Source organism: Spea bombifrons, chromosome 4 (assembly GCF_027358695.1).
Source record: "Spea bombifrons isolate aSpeBom1 chromosome 4, aSpeBom1.2.pri, whole genome shotgun sequence".
Taxonomy (NCBI): Eukaryota; Metazoa; Chordata; class Amphibia; order Anura; family Pelobatidae; genus Spea; species Spea bombifrons.
Genome location: NC_071090.1, coordinates 106,599,050 through 106,620,744, shown reverse-complemented (window position 1 = coordinate 106,620,744; position 21,695 = coordinate 106,599,050). Strand labels below are relative to the sequence as shown.

Here is a 21,695-nt window from a genome sequence, read left to right as displayed (position 1 = left end):
CTATATATTGAGTAAGACATTGATGTGGTACAGCATAACTCCCATCTGTCATCGTCATCATTTTCATTGGCACTTTGTTGCTTTCTCACTCTTACTCACACTCTTTCACTCACTATGTCACACTCTCTCACTCACTCGTGTTCTCTGGAGAGATGAATCACACTTCACTATCTAGACGTCTGATGGACAGAGTTGGAAAATGACCACGAGACTCAGGGAAGGAGCGCTTCACCCGGAGACTCCTGGTCAAACCCAGAGAATTCCCAGGTGAGACCCTCATACCCAGCAAACATTTTGAGTTCCTAGAAAAGAAAGGCATCAGGGGAGACAAGAGAGACGGATGGATTTGGGATCCATAGAGAACCACCATGACGATATGCTATAATATATATATGTAATTGCTTATTTACATTAGTTTTTTTGGTAACTATATATTTCTTGTGTAGATATCAGTGGAATAACCGCCTGTTGGAACAGGGTCATGAGTTTCTGTTAATGATCTGAGACAAGGCTGAGAAGGTTCGAGCCCTTTAAAGCTTAGTGTCTTCTCTTGAGGGACTGAGCCACGGTCTATGTAGACATTATAAATTATTGAGACTGCCGTCCATACAGATTAAAAAATTGAAACGGATTGATTGTCCCAGGTTTGTCAAATAGGTATTAGCACAGTAGCAGCATTGTAAGTCGGTTACTCAACGCAGTGACCTGGGATTTACTTTTAAACCCAGCTAGAAGAGCAAAGTCAGCAGAAGAGAAAAAGAAACTTGGTAACAATGTTTCTCAACCAGATCTCTCCTCCCTAATGGTTTGTGGCTCTTAATATTGTCAGCATTAAGGATCGGGGAATATTTTGTTATAAGGAAGACCTAAAATGTACCATAAAGCCACTCTTTCATGGATGTCAACAATAAGGCCTTGTCTACTCTCAAATGGATTGTTCCTATTCCTAAGCACGTGCCACCCATTTGGCGCACGGCTCTCCCCATTGGTAAGACCTAAGACAGTTCCAGGCCCAGCCATGTCTTTCCGCCATTGTTTCTGTACAGTGTAGGGGGGGGCCCACTTTATACTTAGGGCACGAGAGTGTAAAGCCCACCCTGACGATGGGGTAAGGGCAGACTCACGGCTTAATATGGAGACTGGAGCGCTCAACGAGCTCAAACAAAACCAAATGTGTGCCTCACACCTTTCTTTACATGCCCGGAATTTGAAGCTTTGTTGCCCCGTTTGTTATAGACATAGGGTATGATGGCTGCCATCAGGGCTGGACTGGCACTTTAAGGCCTGCGGCTGCTAAATCTCTCTCTCTCTCTCTTTCTATCTCTCTCCCTCTCTGTATTTATATGTATATATGACATGTCTTCATTAGTGATTATAGTTCTCCTGAGTTGCCCCAAACAGGCTTTTGGTTTACCCACAAACTTCTCCTCCAGTTATTCTCTATGAGGTAGTGGCTGCTGGCTGGAAATGACAGGCCAGCACAGACCTTCATTGATTTTACGGCCCCCTTCGGGGGATCAGAGGATCTCTCCAACTGGCCCATGATCTCCAACTGTCCTGCAAAAAACATGACACTTGGGCAGTATGGATTGTCATCTCATAGCTGTCAGACTTAAGAAGACCAAAAGCCTTTCTATATATATATATATATTTTTTTTTTTATATTAAAACTCATAAAACCCTACAAACCACATCATCGAAGGAACTCTAATGTTTCTATTGAGGCTTTTAAGGTTTTTCTTACGGAATAATTAGATGTTAGTTTTCCTTTAAAAGTTCCGAGGTACGGCCAAGCTCCCTCTAAACAAAAATAACGGACTTATACAAACAGAGAGCAGGGCTTCCCGGCAATCCTATGAACCATTAACTGGACGGTTAGGAAATTCCTTGTGTAGGGCAGAGACAAAAACACACAGCTTGGTCCAAACGTACAATCACAACAGAGCTAAAGAGGGCCTGTAGTGACTGGCTGAGTGGTATTTTCTTTTGGTATTTTGATTTTAGATAAAGAAGAAATTCTATGGAAAATCTAATTTTTTGTCCCTGAGCATAACCCCCAGCGCTGTATACAGTCATATAACCCCCAGCGCTGTATATAGTAATAACCCCCAGTGCTGTATACAGTAATAGCCCCCAGTGCTGTATATAGTAATAACCCCCAGTGCTGTATACAGTAATAGCCCCCAGTGCTGTATATAGTAATAACCCCCAGTGCTGTATACAGTAATAGCCCCCAGTGCTGTATATAGTAATAACCCCCAGTGCTGTATACAGTAATAGCCCCAGTGCTGTATATAGTAATAACCCCCAGTGCTGTATACAGTAATAGCCCCCAGCGCTGTATACAGTCATATAACCCCCAGCGCTGTATATAGTAATAACCCCCAGTGCTGTATACAGTAATAGCCCCCAGTGCTGTATATAGTAATAACCCCCAGTGCTGTATACAGTAATAGCCCCCAGTGCTGTATATAGTAATAACCCCCAGTGCTGTATACAGTAATATAAACCCCAGCGCTGTATAGAGTAATAGCCCCCAGTGCGGTATATAGTAATAACCCCCAGTGCTGTATACAGTAATATAACCCCCAGCGCTGTATAGAGTAATAGCCCCCAGTGCTGTATACAGTAATATAACCCCCAGCGCTGTATACAGTAACAACTCCCCAGCGCTGTATACAGTAATATAACCCCCAGCACTGTATACAGTAATATAACCCCAGTGCTGTATACAGTAATATAACCCCCAGTCCTGTACACAGTAGTAACCCCCCAGTGCAGTATACAGTAATAACCTCCCCAGCGCTGTATACAGTAATAGCCCCCAGTACTGTATACAGTAATATAACCCCCTGCACTGTATACGGTAATATACCCCAGCACTGTGTACAGTAATATAACCCCCAGTGCTGTATACAGTAATAACCCCCCCAGCGCTGTATATAGTAATATACCCCCAGCTCTATATACAGTAATATAAGCCCCAGCGCTGTATACAGTAATATAACCCCCAGCTCTATATACAGTGATATAACCCCCAGTGCTGCATACATTAATAACCCCCAGCACTGTATACAGTAATAACCCCCAGCGCTGTATACAGTAATAACCCCCCAGCGCTGTATACAGTAATAACCCCCCAGCGCTGTATACAGTAATAACCCCCCAGTGCTGTATTCAGAAATATAACCCCCAGCGCTGTATACAGTAATATAACCCCCAGTGCTGTATACAGTAATATAACCCCCAGCGCTGTATATAGTAATAACCACCAGCGCTGTATACAGTAATATAACCCCCCAGCGCTGTATACAGTAATATAACCCCCAGCGCTGTATACAGTAATATAACCCCCCGCGCTGTATACAGTAATATAACCCCCCCAGCACTGTATACAGTTATATAACCCCCAGCGCTGTATATAGTAATAACCACCAGCGCTGTATACAGTAATATACCCCCCAGCGCTGTATACAGTAATATAACCCCCCAGCACTGTATACAGTAATATAACCGCCAGTGATGTATACAATAATAAACCCCCAGTGCTGTATACAGTAATAACCCCCCCAGCGCTGTATACAGTAATATAACCCCCAGTACTTTATACAGTAATAACCCCCATTACTGTAAAAAGTAAAAGAAAAGATGTACGTTACATTATATATTTTTTAAAAAGCATTTCTAAAAAAAATAAAATAATTGGGCAAAAAATCTGACTAAAATGTTCTAAACATTCTTAATCATGTAGTTTTTCCATGTGGCCACAAGGGGGCGATCCATTCCTTTAGGTGCGCAGAATTCTCGTACTTCGTCGTAAAGTGTTATTAAATATAAATGCTATGCAGATATTTATACATACAGTACCATATTCTGGAATTCTATTAGATTTATGATAACCCTGTTAGATATGCCGCTGATACCACTAATAACTATCTTTGTTGTTACTTTATTGCTTCGTAATGATTAGAAACTTCTGTATTAAAAAAATATATATATTAGTTTAAATGTGAGCATTTGGATGTCTGTGATGTGACATACTCCTATGTGGAAGGTTGCTGGTGTTTAAGGTGTTGGCATCCAGCTCCATGATCTTAGGTCATGGGTTTTGTCATTGTGGCATCTGCTCGGCATTCACTATTAATTTAAACAATGCCCCATCTTAGAGTCACTCCCATGACTCTGCCATTCTTACATATGACTATTACCCTGCCTCTGGAGATTTGGTACTTTTTGGGGTATTGGACTATATATTCCCTTGAGCTACAAGAGTGGATGTCATGGCATCCAAAGAGGTCTTCCTTATTCCCTATGGTGCCAACCCAAATCATTCCATGGACAATACCAACCAGTAGGACCAATATTCATCAGGTGCACCATTACTTGACAAAACTTGAAGGACCTCATATTTGAAGCTTATGGTGGCCCACCTACTTGATCATGGTTTAAGTGGTGGGCTTCTGTTACTCGCCAACATTTTAGTGGCGCTTCCTCGGCACAGAAAAATAACCATGGTTATCTCGCTCAACTATGAATTTTGTGATTTCCATGGACATTATTTTAAAGGGAGTTTGATGGCACACAGCTCCATTATGATCCAGAAGATGGACCTTCCCCCAAAAAAGAAAGCCCATTTCAGGAAACTCTGCACTCCACTAAAGAGCTAACAAACATAATGGATTGTTTTGTTTCGTTTGTCTTGAGCCTTGGCTTAGTTGAAGGACAAGAATTCTGTTTGCCGATTTCGCTTGTGCCAATAATCAACCTAAACCAACGATGGACATCTCTCATGATGTTCTAGATCTTGTTCTAGATTTCTTCATGCTTCGTGTGACATTTTGCACATCTTAAAAAGAACATACGTTAAAGCCCAAAGACATTTGGGGATGAAATGATCCTCAATGGGATCATGCACAGGAAGAAACCACGAGGTGACCTCACCGACCTAAGAATTCCTGGACAAGTAAGGTCCTTGACGCTGTCCAGATGGAACATTCTAGAGGAAGGCTACACTTGCATTAATGTTGACTTTTTACATGCGCCCCGGAGCATTTGTTTGATTGAGGTTGTGCGGTTAGCAGAACTGCTTGAGTAAGAATTGTTTATTGTTTCCACGCAAACATTTCTTAGAATGGAACGTGTACCGAGGGCAGAAGAGTCAAGTGTCACAACTTGTATAAGTGAGCAAGGTGTAGGAGGGCAAGAGGAAACCAAGAGATGGTAAATTAAAACCCAAGGTGTGAAGGAAAGGAAGCATGCCGCTCTACGGGTCCATTAGCCATCGCTTCTTCATTTTGATTGTTGTGTTTGGAAAATGAGGGGGTGTTAAACCATACTGTACGTTTCAGGAGAGTATTTCCTCTGCTGTAGCATGACTTAGGCAGCCAAGCCCTTACCCGGTGACCGGTGAGGTTAGCGAGAACGGAGAGAGAGAGAAGGTGCTTTTAACCGAAGAAGCCATAACCTTGGATCAGCGTTTTGTTCCATTAAATTAGCAGAATTTCGTTATGTGTGGGGAAAGCGTGCACGTCCAACCACAGCTAGAGAAACGAACGTTTCCAGTAAGTGAAGATTGGAGGAAAGAAGAGAGATGGGGAGATGCGCCAGAAACAATTAAAGGGACTTTAACAAAGAACAGGAGGGGAGTTTATTTCAAAGGAGGAGAAATGTTAGAACCTGAGGCCATGATCTAAAGCTAGGGGGTCAGAGGCTTAGATGTAACGTAAAGAAGTTTTGCTTTCCTGAGACAGTGGTAGAGAAGTTAATTGAAACATGCATGGGACAGGGCTTCTGTTTTTTTTTACAGCAGGAATTAATACGGAGACTAGATGGGACAATTTTTATCCACACTGTGAGTTTATTTGGTTGGGGGTCATGGTATTGGAAATCCAGGTGGTACAAGGGCAAAATCGACGATTCTTCAGTTATGGTCTGGGGTTGTTTTTCAGGCCCCTTACTTCCCGTGAAGGGTAATATTAATGCTACAGCATACCAAGACATTTTGGACAATGCTCTGCTTCCGGCTTTGTGGGAACAGTTTGGGGAAGACCCTTTTCTGTTCCAGCATGACTGTGCCCGGCATACAAAGCAAGCTCCATAAAGACATGGTTGGATTTTAGGGTGGAAGAACTTGACCGGTCGCACAGAGCCCTGACCTCAACCTCGTCGAACAACTTTGGAATGAACCTGAACGGAGATTACGAGCCGGACCTTTTCATCCAACATCAGTGCCTGACCTCACAGACGCTCTACTGGATGAACGGGCAAAAATTATCTCAGAAACTCTCCAAAATCTTGTGGAAATCCTTCCCAGAAGAGTGGAAGCCGTTATAGCCACAAGGTGGGTGGGCAACTACATATTAATACCTCTTGTTTTGGGATGGAATGTCCTAGGCTCATACAGATGTGATGGTCAGTTGTTCTCATACTTTTTGTGATATAGCGTATATGTGCCCTGGGCAATATGGCCGATGCGGTCACCCTACCATGGGCTGGTGGACTGGTGGGCTGATGACCGACATCGCTCCATATACACCCTTATCAGCAGCTCCAGTGGCAGATCAGGTATTGCCGCCTCTCATGCCCAGCCATTGATGGCACTCATGTCATTTGGTGGCCTTTGGCCTTAAAGTGCCACCTCTCCATCCTCAGTCTGGCCCTGGGTACAGATCTCTGCTCCCTGGTCAGATAGGATACACCTCCAACTCTCAACACGTGTCTGTGGTTTCTGATGCCGGAAGCTCCTTACTACACGTTAAACCCCAAACATGTAAAATAGTGGTCAGAATTTATTTAGAAATCTGTGGGAACAGGAAGCCCTATCTTGCGAGGCATTGCAACAAAACTTCATATTAGTTATTTTTAAGAGTAGGAAAGAATTGTTTTTTTACAGCAATGACTTGGATTAATTACGAGTGGAGAAATTTAGATTTTTTAAAATATTTTTTTTTTTTTTAAAGGAAAGAATGATTTCCAAAGACTTTTATATCTATGTATATTGTTGGGGGTTATTTTCGTCCAGAGGTATTTGGTAATTTCTATATATATATATTTTTTTTTTTTTAACTATGGTGGTAGCTTCTCAATGTTTCTCGATGGCCTCCTTGTGGCAGTAGGACCTTGCCAGAAAATGGGAAGATCCGTTTATCAGTTAGAGAAAGGAAACTCTCCACTATTTCTACATGGTGGAGTGACTGAGAGAAATTCTACTACAGCCCAATGCTAGATCACGGCATATATTGCCTTCTCATTGTGACGCAACAGAGCGAGGATGGAATGCTGGGCTTGTAGAGATGGTGGCAGCCCAGCCTGATGGTTTGGAGTTTGAGGGCCTGGCTGTGTCATATCATGGGTAGAAGCAGTTCTGATACTTACTGGTGGATGTGGGGGGGGGGTCGGTGCTGCCCCCAAATGGTGGTACGAGGGCAAAAACATTCAATGGAGGACGTCAGTGCGTAGTGGTGTTTCTCTCATAGAATTATTTTTAAAATAAAGAAGGTCCTCTTATTTTATGGATCATCATCAAATCCCGTGGTCTTCATTGTCACCATCTTGTGAGTTTTGTGGCTGAATGAAATGAGTTTTAACAATTAAATGATGGGTTTCTTAGTTGTTTTTTTTTTTTTTACAGCCAGCTTAGAAAATAACAAGGCTTGAAATTATAGTGAATAACCTGAAAAATATCCGCACTGTTAGAATCATCAAAGCCCCTTGAGGCTCAACCTCTTGCTAGATGTATCAGGGAAAGAACTCCTACGGTGTGCGGGCCACAATAAAAAAAGACAGAAAACCTCTTGTCCTTAGATTATGAAAACTCCCGGGCCTGAAGGGGTTAAAACAGGAAGAAGTACAGATTTAAAAAAAGCCTATTCAGGAAACAGGAATTGAATATTTTTTTGATTATGAGGCATAGTATGCGTGTTACAGAGCATTGGTGGGCCCAGGGGGCCTGGCTTTGTTAGTGTGTGTGTGTATGTTACTGTGTGTTTCTGGGTATGTATGTTAGTGTATGCCTGGGTATGCATGTGTGTCTGTCTGAGTATGTTAGTGTGTGTGTCTGTATGTTACTGTGTGTGTCTGGGTATGTATGTTAGTGTATGCCTGGGTATGCATGTGTGTCTGTCTGAGTATGTTAGTGTGTGTGTCTGCGTACGTTAGTATGTGAACATGTGTCCTTGTACGTTAGCATGCAGATCTGGGTATGTAAGTGAAAGTGTGTGTATGTTAGTGTGTACACATGAGACTTTGGGTATATTAGTGAAAGTGTTTCTGGGTATGTTAGTGTGTGTGAGGGTATTTTAGTGTGTGAACATGTGACTTTGGGTACGTTATCATGTGTCTCCTGGTATGTTAGTCAAAGTGTGTGTGTTTAGGTATGTTAATGGGTAAACATGTGTCTTTGGTTATGTTACTATGTGTGTGTTTGGCTATGTGTGTGTGTGAGCATGTGTATTTGTTTGGGTTTGTTAGTATGTGTGTGTCTGGTTGTGTTAGTTTGAGAATCTGGGTATGTTGTGTGTCTCTATGTGTATGGAAGTGTGTGTGCATGTGTGTTAATGTTGAGTGTCTGTGTTTGTTAGTGCTGAGTGTCTAGTTGTGTTGGTTTGAATGTCTGGATGCATGTGTTAGTGCAAGTGTCTGGAGGTGTGTGTTTGGATGTGTGTTAGTGCGAGTGTCTGGAGGTGTGTGTTTGGATGTGTGTTAGTGCAAGTGTCTGGAGGTGTGTGTTTGGATGTGTGTTAGTGCGAGTGTCTGGAGGTGTGTGTTTGGATGTGTGTTAGTGCGAGTGTCTGGAGGTGTGTGTTTGGATGTGTGTTAGTGCGAGTGTCTGGAGGTGTGTGTCTGGAGGTGTGTGTTAGTGCGAGTGTCTGGAGGTGTGTGTTTGGATGTGTGTTAGTGCGAGTGTCTGGAGGTATGTGTTTGGATGTGTGTTAGTGTGAGTGTCTGGAGGTGTGTGTTTGGATGCGTGTTAGTGCGAGTGTCTGGAGGTGTGTGTTTGGATGTGTGTTAGTGCGAGTGTCTGGAGGTGTGTGTTTGGATGTGTGTTAGTGTGAGTGTCTGGAGATATGTGTTTGGATGTGTGTTAGTGCGAGTGTCTGGAGGTGTGTGTCTGGATGTGTGTTAGTGCGAGTGTCTGGAGGTGTGTGTTTCGATGTGTGTTAGTGTGAGTGTCTGGAGGTGTGTGTTTGGATGTGTGTTAGTGTGAGTGTCTGGAGGTGTGTGTTTGGATGTGTGTTAGTGCGAGCGTCTGGAGGTATGTGTTTGGATGTGTGTTAGTGCGAGTGTCTGGAGGTATGTGTTTGGATGTGTGTTAGTGCGAGTGTCTGGAGGTGTGTGTTTGGATGTGTGTTAGTGCGAGTGTCTGGAGGTGTGTGTTTGGATGTGTGTTAGTGCGAGTGTCTGGAGGTGTGTGTTTGGATGTGTGTTAGTGTCTGGAGGTGTGTGTTTGGATGTGTGTTAGTGTCTGGAGGTGTCTGTTTGGATGTGTCTTAGTTTTAGTGTCTGGAGGTGTGTGTCTGGATGTGTGTTAGTGCGAGTGTCTGGAGGTGTGTGTTTCGATGTGTGTTAGTGTGAGTGTCTGGAGGTGTGTGTTTGGATGTGTGTTAGTGTGAGTGTCTGGAGGTGTGTGTTTGGATGTGTGTTAGTGCGAGCGTCTGGAGGTATGTGTTTGGATGTGTGTTAGTGTGAGTGTCTGGAGGTGTGTGTTTGGATGTGTGTTAGTGCGAGTGTCTGGAGGTGTGTGTTTGGATGTGTGTTAGTGTCTGGAGGTGTGTGTTTGGATGTGTGTTAGTGCGAGTGTCTGGAGGTGTGTGTTTGGATGTGTGTTAGTGCGAGTGTCTGGAGGTGTGTGTTAGTGCGAGTGTCTGGAGGTGTGTGTTTGGATGTGTGTTAGTGCGAGTGTCTGGAGGTGTGTGTTTGGATGTGTGTTAGTGCGAGTGTCTGGAGGTGTGTGTTTGGATGTGTGTTAGTGCGAGTGTCTGGAGGTGTGTGTTTGGATGTGTGTTAGTGCGAGTGTCTGGAGGTGTGTGTTTGGATGTGTGTTAGTGTCTGGAGGTGTGTGTTTGGATGTGTGTTAGTGCGAGTGTCTGGAGGTGTGTGTTTGGATGTGTGTTAGTGCGAGTGTCTGGAGGTGTGTGTTTGGATGTGTGTTAGTGCGAGTGTCTGGAGGTGTGTGTTTGGATGTGTGTTAGTGCGAGTGTCTGGAGGTGTGTGTTTGGATGTGTGTTAGTGCGAGTGTCTGGAGGTATGTGTTTGGATGTGTGTTAGTGTGAGTGTCTGGAGGTGTGTGTTTGGATGCGTGTTAGTGCGAGTGTCTGGAGGTGTGTGTTTGGATGTGTGTTAGTGCGAGTGTCTGGAGGTGTGTGTTTGGATGTGTGTTAGTGTGAGTGTCTGGAGATATGTGTTTGGATGTGTGTTAGTGCGAGTGTCTGGAGGTGTGTGTTTGGATGTGTGTTAGTGTGAGTGTCTGGAGGTGTGTGTTTGGATGTGTGTTAGTGCGAGTGTCTGGAGGTGTGTGTTTGGATGTGTGTTAGTGCGAGTGTCTGGAGGTGTGTGTTTGGATGTGTGTTAGTGTGAGTGTCTGGAGGTGTGTGTTTGGATGTGTGTTAGTGTGAGTGTCTGGAGGTGTGTGTTTGGATGTGTGTTAGTGCGAGTGTCTGGAGGTGTGTTTGGATGTGTGTTAGTGCGAGTGTCTGGAGGTGTGTGTTTGGATGTGTGTTAGTGCGAGTGTCTGGAGGTGTGTGTTTGGATGTGTGTTAGTGCGAGTGTCTGGAGGTGTGTGTTTGGATGTGTGTTAGTGCGAGTGTCTGGAGGTGTGTGTTTGGATGTGTGTTAGTGCGAGTGTCTGGAGGTGTGTGTTTGGATGTGTGTTAGTGCGAGTGTCTGGAGGTGTGTGTTTGGATGTGTGTGAGTGTCTGGAGGTGTGTGTTTGGATGTGTGTGAGTGTCTGGAGGTGTGTGTTTGGATGTGTGTTAGTGCGAGTGTCTGGAGGTCTGTGTTTGGATGTGTGTTAGTGCGAGTGTCTGGAGGTGTGTGTTTGGATGTGTGTTAGTGCGAGTGTCTGGAGGTGTGTGTTTGGATGTGTGTTAGTGTGAGTGTCTGGAGGTGTGTGTTTGGATGTGTGTTAGTGCGAGTGTCTGGAGGTGTGTGTTTGGATGTGTGTTAGTGCGAGTGTCTGGAGGTGTGTGTTTGGATGTGTGTTAGTGTGAGTGTCTGGAGGTGTGTGTTTGGATGTGTGTTAGTGCGAGTGTCTGGAGGTGTGTGTTTGGATGTGTGTTAGTGCGAGTGTCTGGAGGTGTGTGTTTGGATGTGTGTTAGTGCGAGTGTCTGGAGGTGTGTGTTTGGATGTGTGTTAGTGCGAGTGTCTGGAGGTGTGTGTTTGGATGTGTGTGAGTGTCTGGAGGTGTGTGTTTGGATGTGTGTGAGTGTCTGGAGGTGTGTGTTTGGATGTGTGTTAGTGCGAGTGTCTGGAGGTCTGTGTTTGGATGTGTGTTAGTGCGAGTGTCTGGAGGTGTGTGTTTGGATGTGTGTTAGTGCGAGTGTCTGGAGGTGTGTGTTTGGATGTGTGTTAGTGCGAGTGTCTGGAGGTGTGTGTTTGGATGTGTGTTAGTGCGAGTGTCTGGAGGTGTGTGTTTGGATGTGTGTTAGTGTGAGTGTCTGGAGGTGTGTGTTTGGATGTGTGTTAGTGCGAGTGTCTGGAGGTGTGTGTTTGGATGTGTGTTAGTGCGAGTGTCTGGAGGTGTGTGTTTGGATGTGTGTTAGTGCGAGTGTCTGGAGGTGTGTGTTTGGATGTGTGTTAGTGCGAGTGTCTGGAGGTGTGTGTTTGGATGTGTGTTAGTGTCTGGAGGTGTGTGTTTAGATGTGTGTTAGTGCGAGTGTCTGGAGGTCTGTGTTTGGATGTGTGTTAGTGCGAGTGTCTGGAGGTGTGTGTTTGGATGTGTGTTAGTGCGAGTGTCTGGAGGTGTGTGTTTGGATGTGTGTTAGTGTGAGTGTCTGGAGGTGTGTGTTTGGATGTGTGTTAGTGCGAGTGTCTGGAGGTGTGTGTTTGGATGTGTGTTAGTGCGAGTGTCTGGAGGTGTGTGTTTGGATGTGTGTTAGTGTGAGTGTCTGGACTTTATTATTGTCTGTATCACACTGCAGCGAGATATAAATACGATTGAAAAAGAAAGTAGAATGAATTAATGAAAGAGGAAATATAATGAAATTGTTTACATTCTGAGATGGAATAACTGACGGATTTGTGTTTTTTCTCCGTGTACGTCACTGTGGGCTCGTATTATTCGTGCCTCTGAGACCCGCGAGTGATTGTGTTTGATTTGTGCGTGGATGTGGCTGAGTGTGTTGTGTGTGCATGAGTGTGTGCACCTGCGATGTGTGTGTACTTTCCCCACCTGCGGTGCGTATGGCCCTCCTCCGGCTTTCTGTGCGCCCTCCTCCCAGTGTCACAATCGTAGGTCTCACCGACCCCTGTCACACAAGCCCCTGGTGCACACGCAATGGACACATGCGTGTCGTCCCCTCCCTCCGTGTTCACCGTGGAGGGACCCGTTCGTCCTGCTGCCGCACTCCCTTTGCGATTAAGGAAGAGGTGGAGTGTCTGTGGTGGGAATGTGGTTAAACTTTTATTGTCAGCGCTGGCGCTGCTGGCGTTATGTGGAGCAGCCTCAGAAATCTACATCCTGCAGACTCTGGAGAGCAGATTGGAGACCACCAAGGAAATGGTAGGACCTTCCCCTCCAGCTTGGGATATAAAGACGCGGATAGGTATTCGGCGGGGTAACAAGAGGACATAACAAACCTTGGGGGAAAAAAAAAAAATCACCCAGTGGATTAAAAGAGACGGGGCAGAACAAGAGTTAACTCTGTAATGCAGAACTCGTAAGGGGTGAAATAATGTAGAGTAGCGTAAGAAGTGGGGTGCAGGACGATGCTCTGCATGGGTCCAGAGAGATTGATACTCTGCAGAAAAAAATGGGGTAATATTACTATGGGGGTAATTTAATAATACGCAAAGGGTTAAAATAATATATATTACAAGGTGTGACAGAGATCTGTTTTGGGGTTGTCTACTTAACCCCCAGTTACCTCCAGTGATGGATCCCACGAGAGTTCCCGTGGGGGGTCTAACAATGTGCATGCGCTTCCATTCATTTAATTGGGAGCCCGTCCCTGCCACTGATTGGCTGCGTTAGGTTGAATAATGCATATTGGAGTACATAAAAAGTACTTTTGATAATCTATTCAGGCCTTATTGGCTCCACCGCTCACTAAGACAACATTGGGCCATATATATATATAAAGGCTAAATCCGGTACAAAGCTCTATATGAGGAGCAGATCCCTTAGGTTTCCATGGTTACAGCACCAAATTCTGTAGGTTGTCCCGGATTTGCTTTATATACATTTGGCAGCCAAACCAGCGTGCAGGGCCATGGCTTATCGGTGGGCCTGGGGGCGGAGAAATGCGTTGCCATCCAGCGACCTGATGAAGTAGAACATCCGCTATGACATCATATCCTGGCCTTCCACTTCAACAGATTGTGAGGCAGCCACGTGGAAGTTGTAATTGTAGGCTTTATGGAATAAGCACAGATCTGAATCGTTACTACCGGCCTCTCCAACTGGCCCATGATCACCACTGTCCACAAGAGTGTGGCGACTCCACAGGACAGTGCCCGAACATTGAGGCAGTTGTGTGAAAAATGAGACAGTTGAGAGACTTGCCACACTGACTCATCCGTCCCATAGCGCCCTCTGTCTTATGTCACCCTTTTGTGAGAGGAAGAAGCTCTATAAGAGCCATTCTGGCTCGAGGTATCAGAGCTCATTATGCGGCCTCCTTGGTAGTGTTGAATCTCCCAGATTGTACTCACTCTTAAAACATTTAGTCTAGTTCTAGCGACATACACATCTAGGCCAGCCCACATAGGCGACTAGTCCTGCCTTTCTAAAGTAGCTCCACCCACTGTCACCTCCCCTGAGGAGCAGATGAGTAAGGGCTCCAGGGGATCACAGCTTTTCTTGAAACCACAGCAATAACAGGAATATTCCAAGTGATTGGACCATTCTGTTGGTTGCCACGGTGATAGAACCAATCTTCAGACTTTGCACCAGACTCACTTTATATGCGTAGTGCGGTATGATCAATAGGAATGGGGAATTATTTGCGAAATGGAGTCTTTTCTCACTTTCCGTGTTTGTTTTTACCCCAACAGGTTAATGTGCGTTTTGAGGCAGAGAAAATAATAGCCGAATTAGGTAAATCCAGTATAAATATTTCGAACTTATAGAAATGAATAGTATGACTGTTATTATTTTAGCATTTTTGTTTAGGGGTGGAGTTAGAGGCGTGGCTGGGGGTGGGGCTTTATCAAGACTTTTTATGGGATTTTGTGGTCTATTGATGCAACTTTCACGGGTTGGCTTTCCCCTTTCTTGTGGGTGTGGCTATAATAGGGGGTGGAGCTAGACTTGATTATTATTTATTATATTTATTGAATTTTATTTATGAACCCTTTCATTATTGTTCCCTCATACATTATTGGGGCTTTTAGGGCAGAAGAACCCTGTGATACCCTCATGCCCCGCAAAAATTCTGGGCTCCTAGAAAAGAAGGTCAGAGGGGTCTTAAGTTACAAAGAGGGACTGGCCGAACAAATCAGGGACATGCAATCAGCATGGCCTCATCACCCCAGTCACATTTCCTGTTTAGTCAATGACCTATTTCTACTTCCTTTTAGCATCTTCAGATTTTCTTTTAAACTATACTTCATTGCCGAGTCTGTTAGTTGACTTTAAAAACTATTTTACAAAAAAAAATAAAAAAAATACATTAATTAAAATGAGTTAACTGTTTTTCTATTATTTTATATTTTATAAATAAGTGTAGTTATTTTGGAGATACTTGGTCTAAGGGACGATGAGACCTGCAGCAAAACTATCTCAAAAAAAAGAAACGGTAACTTAATGGAGAAGAATAATCATCAGAACAGGAAATGAAGATGACGGCTCCTATGATATACGAAATAAGATGAGAAGCTGCATTTTGTCGCAGATGGGAGCATCTGTTCATCAGAGAGGAGAGATAATCTGTACACAGAGGGGCTAGCTCCTAGTGGGTGGGAAAGGGAGCAGGGAATAGGCGGAGCTATGATGAAGAGTAGGCGGGGCAAAGTACTACTCTCCATCATTGCCTTAGTTCATGTCCTAGCTAATCCATAAATTCATATACCATTAGGCTCTATATCGTTTCCAATATATTTTATATTAATGTTACGTCGTCTTTTATACTTTCAGGTAACCATCTAAAGAAATCTGTACCATCAGCACATGTGACTGGTACGTATAGGGGAAGACGGGTGTCTTTAGAAAGATACAGAAATATGGTTAGAAATAATATAGAATTATAATCCTACCAACATTTTGAACAGCCAAAGAAGGTTTTGTAGATATTAGATATTTATTTAATTAACTGATACAATTGGTATCTAAAGAACGCTGGGATACCCAGCGAGCATTCTGAGTAAAGAGGGATATCAGGGGAGGAAAGAGGGGACAGTGGGATTAGGGTTACAAAGAGGGACTGGTCAAGATGAACAGGGATGCTTGGGAAGTGCAATGCGTGACATCCATCACCAGAGTCTGTGACCTAGTTTTACTTTGAGTCTTTGACGGTGAGGGTTTAGGACCACAGAACTCACTATACAGGCATAGCAAGTATGAGACATAAGTCCCTCCCAAACAGGGACACTTGGGGGTTATACAAGAGAGGTTATTCATATGTGACTGAGTATATGGATATGCAGCCTTCAGAAGTGGGCGAGGGCCACCAGAGCGTGTCTGTGGCCACAGAACATAAATAGATAGATAGATAGATAGATAGATGATAGATAGATAGATGGATAGATAGATAGATAGATAGATTGATAGATAGATAGATAGATGATAGATAGATAGATAGATAGATAGATAGATAGATAGATAGATAAATAGATAGATAGATAGATAGATAGATAGTATATTATTATATATAATAAACCTCTGTTATTGTTTCCCCCTTTGGATTAGGTATTGATGATACGGCTTCACACCCGAGGGGCATTCTTGAGTGGGAGTCGAGTGGCGGCTTGGCTTTTCTGCACGAGGTGGAGTATCGCAACAGGTCGCTTGTGTGCACCAACCCCGGGATGTACTTTGTATACTCCAAACTCCAACTGGGGTCGCGGGACTGCCCCAAAAACAATGACCCTTTCTCCTTCTATACACACGGGGTGTATAAAAAAAGCCCAAGCTCAGAATTTGAAACAGAGCTCATGAAGAACAAGAGGAGGTTCTGTGGTGGCCAAGGCAGTGGCTTATGGTCTGGAAGTAGTTTTCTGGGGGGCATTTTCTGGATTGAACAAGGGGAAACTGTATATGTCAAAATGACCCACAGACAGCTTGTAAGAGTGAAGGATGGAACCATCACATTCTTTGGACTTTTTATGTTATAGGAATATACTATACTGTAATAGGTGATATTTATTTAACCCAACACCGAGCATCGTTCTTTATAAGAATAAAAATGTCATACTAAAATGTCTTGGCTGCTTTGGAATCTATGGTGTATCGGGATGCCACTCATTCCGATGGTACTACCGAATGTCTAAAGTTGTCTTCAAAGCAATACGACACAAACTTTGTTAAAAAAAAAGCCATCATCCAAATGGTATAATTTCATCAATGGATGAGTCAACTTCATGTGAAGTCATTGTTCCACAGTTCCGGTTTTGGCGACTCTTCCGTGACCCGTATCAGCTGCCTCTGCCTTGCAATAGGGTCCCGTCATACTTCCAGCTGTTTACTTCTGCAAAAGAGGAGCAGGATCATAGTCAGTGCTTCAGAAGAAGAACGTTAGGCAGCTGCTTAATGTACCTCGTGGTCCTCAGGGTCCCAACCAGATGTTGTATTAAGACAATATTAGGTTATTTTGTGTTTTGTAAACATAAATGTAAGGCTACGCATTTGTATTCCATTTTACAGCTTGAGATGCCACCACTGTGTCACCTTTGGTGCCTACACCAACAATCCATACTTAGAATCTCCAATGTCCCATTTCTTTGTTATGTTGAGGTTTATGTTCTCTGGAAGGCGAGAAGAAAATGCCCCTTGAGCTGAGCCAGTTCCATACCTTTACCTGTTTCTCTTGCCCATTCCTTTTCACACCCTAAACGTGGCTTCACCTATACCTCTTGTTCTACCTACTTCGCTGGATTCGACACGCAATTCCTAGTACTGTCGGACTCTTTCGCAGGGATAATTCTGTAATAATGTAAAAGGTCGCGTCATCCAATTTTTTGGCCCGTAGCATTTAATCATCATTTAAGATGTTGTTGCCCCAGGAAGCGTCTTAAAAGTTGATGTGTTTATTATGCGATTTTCTGACATGACAAACGTAATACTCCTGATGTGACTAATACTAAGAGAATAATGATCCAACAGTAGCAGGACGGATTTCTTCCCCCCCGTGTTTAACTGCTTAATGACTGAGTCATATCCACCCTTCTCTTCTGCAACCCCCATATTCTTCTCCGCGTCGGTGGTGCCCAGTCATCTATAGCACGCCACAAAGCAAAGTAAAAGTTATGTATAGAAATAAGGAAACCACAGAAGGCTAAAGACACCTCTGACTTTGCAAAGAGCCTATCGATGCATCATGCGGACTTCCTCCTGCAGTAGCTGGCAATGCGGTTAGCAGAATATACACGCTTTATCTAAAAAAATGGGTTATATCCTAAAAAAAATGCATAAAAATATGTATACTGCAATTATGCTATGTGTGTATATGTTAGTTCACCCCATATTTAGCTGTCGGCATGGAGAGGGGTATTAACGGGCTCCGGACTGCTATTCCATCTTCTTCCAGTGTTTGATTGTGTGTTTTATTAAGTTTATTTTACCTTTTTATAAACCTTTTCTTTCCAGCAGATTTATTGATCATAAAAATAAGGGGTGATGATTAATCGTGGATTTATCAGATCAGTTAGGTCAGATTTTATTTCCATACAGGGTAAAAACTTGCAAAGGGAACTTTTTTTGGTGTGCTTTACATGCAATACCACATTTAGCCACTGGGGGCAGTAGGTTCTAAGCCATGGTAACCCCTTTGGCAGAAAACTGGGAGATGATCGCCCTATTGGGCAATCAAACTTCTCAATGCCTCGGTTCTTTTACACTATGGTGGATTTTCCATGCTATACCGGTGTCGTGCATCCTTAAGAGAGGAAGAGACATTTGGCATCATACTTCGGCACTCAGCATACTAAGGACTGTGTTAGATATTTGTTTTTACTAAATATCAAAATGACCAAAGATCAGATGAAATGACAGCTTCTATGACTTCTTAAAATAAATACATACAAAATCATTATAGTAATAGGACAATAGAATTTGCGTGCTGAGTAAGAAACGATGGAGTGTCATCCTAACCATGAGCCTTGATACTCTTTTCAGTTAAAGTGATTACCCTCTATGGCATTCTTTACAAGGATATATCTGTAGATCTCATGGACCCAAGGGATGGACATGGTCAGCAAAAATACTCAGGTAGGCTGTCACATTTAAACGATGCTCAGTTGGTACTAAGGGACCCAAGGTCCTCTGACCTCTGACATCAACAAGGCATATTCGTCCACACAACTGCCGCTCACTGGATATATTCTCTTATTCGGACCATTCTCTGTAAACCCTTGAGTCGTCCGTAAAATTCCCAGCAGATCAGCAGTTTCTGAAATACTCAGACCAGCCCATCTGGCACCAACAACCACCATGCCACAATAAAGTCACTTAAATCCCTGTTCTTCCCCATTCTGGTGCTCGGTTTGAACTTCAGCAAGTTGTCTTGACCACGTCTACATGCCTAAACGCATTGAGTTGCTGCCATGTGATTGGATAGAGAGTGCACATAACTTGCTCATTTGCAGTAGAACCATGAACCGCTCTCTTGGCGTTCTCTCTTTTTTTTTTTTTGGCACCAATCTATCCAGAAATTCTGAGTAACATTCCTTCCTCAAATTCATTAATCAGAATTGCTACAGCGCAGAGGTTCCCCCTAGAATGATATTTTCTTGTAGAACCCCACGTGTCACGTGTAGGGATGATCAGAAAGGGACGCGTATTTTTGGCTTGTCACATGCCCTCGTGGTGATGTGTAAAAAACAGAAGTATATTATCATTAAATAAAAAGGGAAAAGCCCAAAAGGTACTGGGAAACCCAAAAAACTGAGCAGAACATGCTTGTACCTCCAAACATTTCACTTAGTTAAAGAGTTGTGGGGGTTACAAGACCTTCTAGGTGTCATCGTGAAGAAGTAAAAACATGCCAAGCCAGGTCGGCGTCCAAGAAGCCCATAGATGAGCGAAATGATGTAGATGATGAATTTGAGGGCCCCGCTCGTGAGCTTCCAATCTGCAAAAGTTTACAATCTGCAACAATTATATATATATATAAATAATTCCTCCCCATCTTGGAACTCTAAATGTCTGTTTTCTGCTTTTAACACCCTTCTCCATCACTCAGCAGTTCCTCAGGCAAGACATAACTAGATTATTGTGTCTTTCATCACTTCAATCCATTCCGAATACCTCTGCCAGACTAATCTTCTTATTCCATAGCTCTTTATCCATTGCCATACTGTGCCAGTCCACTGGCTCCCATACCCCCAGAATTCATTTAAACACCCCACCCTTTAATACCAAACTTCTAACAACACGACAGCCCCTATATCTCTGCTCATATCTCCAAATAGTCCCCTAACCAAAGTCTTCTCTCGGCCAATGACCTGCTTCTCTCCTCAACCGATACCACTTATTTGCTTTTGTCTCTCCATGACTTTACCCGCGATGTAACTATTCTCTGGAATTCTCTTTTTTAAAAACAATCTTAATCATTAAATAGCTTGACTGTTATGGCCTATTGTTCTCTTTCCTCGACTTGTAAGACATTACTTTCCTCACTTGTAGACAGTGATGTATAAAGCCACCCCCTGTGTTCCAGAGAGCGCCAATGAATAAATACTCTACTGCATGTAGACCACGTGTAATAATGGTTATTCCCATTTGTAGACCACTTGTAAAAACGGCTCTTTCTATTTGTAGACCACTTGTAACAATGGCTCTCCACAGTTGAAGACCACTTGTAATAATGGCTCTCCCCATTTGTAGACCACTTGTAATAATGGCTCTTTCTATTTGTAGACCACTTGTAATAATGGCTCTCCTCATTTGTAGACCACTTGTAATAATAGCTCTCCCCATTTGTAGACCACTTGTAAAATGGCTCTCCCCATTTTTGGACAACTTGTAACAATGGCTCTCCCCATTTGTAGATCACTTGTAATAAATAACTCTCCCCACAAGACAGCAGACTCCCCAAGAAGCTTAACTCAAAATATCACACCAGTGAGAAGACCACTAAAATCCTCTACAGAAGTCCACAAGACCAGGGGATTCCTCACCAGAAACAGAAATTGGATGCATTCCAAGCAATAACAGAAAATCGGTTTTACCAGCATTTATTTCCTCCAAATTTTCCACCCAAGCTGAACAAAGTTAGCCAACGGAAAGTCACAGAGAAGTAATAACGAAAGAGAGAATGTTTTTTTGGATACCTAAAGAAAGCCAGCACAGGGTTGAACATGTATGTCAGAGCTGGCGTGTGGGTGGAAGTCAGAGAGGGGAAGTTAATGTGAGATACCGAGAAGAAGAGGAAAAGTGAACAGGCAGGAGAATAATTATTAAACCTCTATTAAAATTATTATTATTATTATATTATATTATTATATCATTATTATTATTATATTCTTATATCATTATTATTATTATTATATTATTATATCATTATTATTATTATTATTATTATTATATTATATCATTATTATTATTATTATTATTATTATTATTATTATATCATTATTATTATTATTATTATTATTATTATGGAAAAAAGGAAGTGGTAAAAATGACCGGCATGTGTTTGTCTCTCGCCAGTGTAGAACTCATATGGAGCTCCGTCATAGGCCTGGGGGATTAGATTTATTAAGGTTTACGGTTAGGGGTTAAAAAAACAATATATAAAAAAATTAAAACCTAAAAAAACTTTAAAAATTAAATAAATTAAAATTAATGTAGGGCGGTTTCCAAATGAGCTAATATCTTTTCAGTATTTTTTTTCCAATTGATCCTAGCCGTGGACAGTTTACACACCTGTAAAAAAATAAATTACATTTTATTTATAAAAATAATATCTTCCGTATATCAAAATGTTTTTTTAAAAAAATTGTACTTGTCCTTAAATTTATTTTTTCCCCCATTATGTCTTTTTGGGGAAAAGCGCCACCATGTGTGAGATATATGGTTGGCCCACTTAGTCCAGCAACCAGGTATCTCATGTTGTGACATCATGCTGTGACGTCATGGAATGTTCTTCCTACAGAACACCCTGGAACCACTGCACATATAGGTCAGGAGTGGACACCTTACAGCAAGGACTGTTGGCAGCTATATGAGAAGCTAGTATATGGTACATTATATATATATGGACAGAAATCTAAGGATTTCCCTTTTCAAACACAAAAGGAGAAGTTGTTGGAGTTATGTTCAGCCTGACAGGAACTAACTAAAGTTGTTGATATACATAAGAAAAAAAAATCCCTTTGTACT

The 21,695-nt window shown here is 42.8% G+C and overlaps 1 protein-coding gene across 1 annotated transcript; it reads left to right on the top strand.

Annotated features, from left to right (window-relative positions):
- The first annotated feature begins 12,494 nt into the window (after positions 1-12,494).
- Positions 12,495-16,550, top strand: TNFSF14 (TNF superfamily member 14). The gene is made up of 4 exons (XM_053463876.1): positions 12,495-12,719; positions 14,213-14,255; positions 15,294-15,335; positions 16,065-16,550. Exons 1-4 carry the CDS (start codon positions 12,495-12,497, stop codon positions 16,487-16,489), a joined length of 735 nt encoding a protein of 244 aa, XP_053319851.1. The 3' UTR covers positions 16,490-16,550.
- Positions 16,551-21,695: the final 5,145 nt, after the last annotated feature.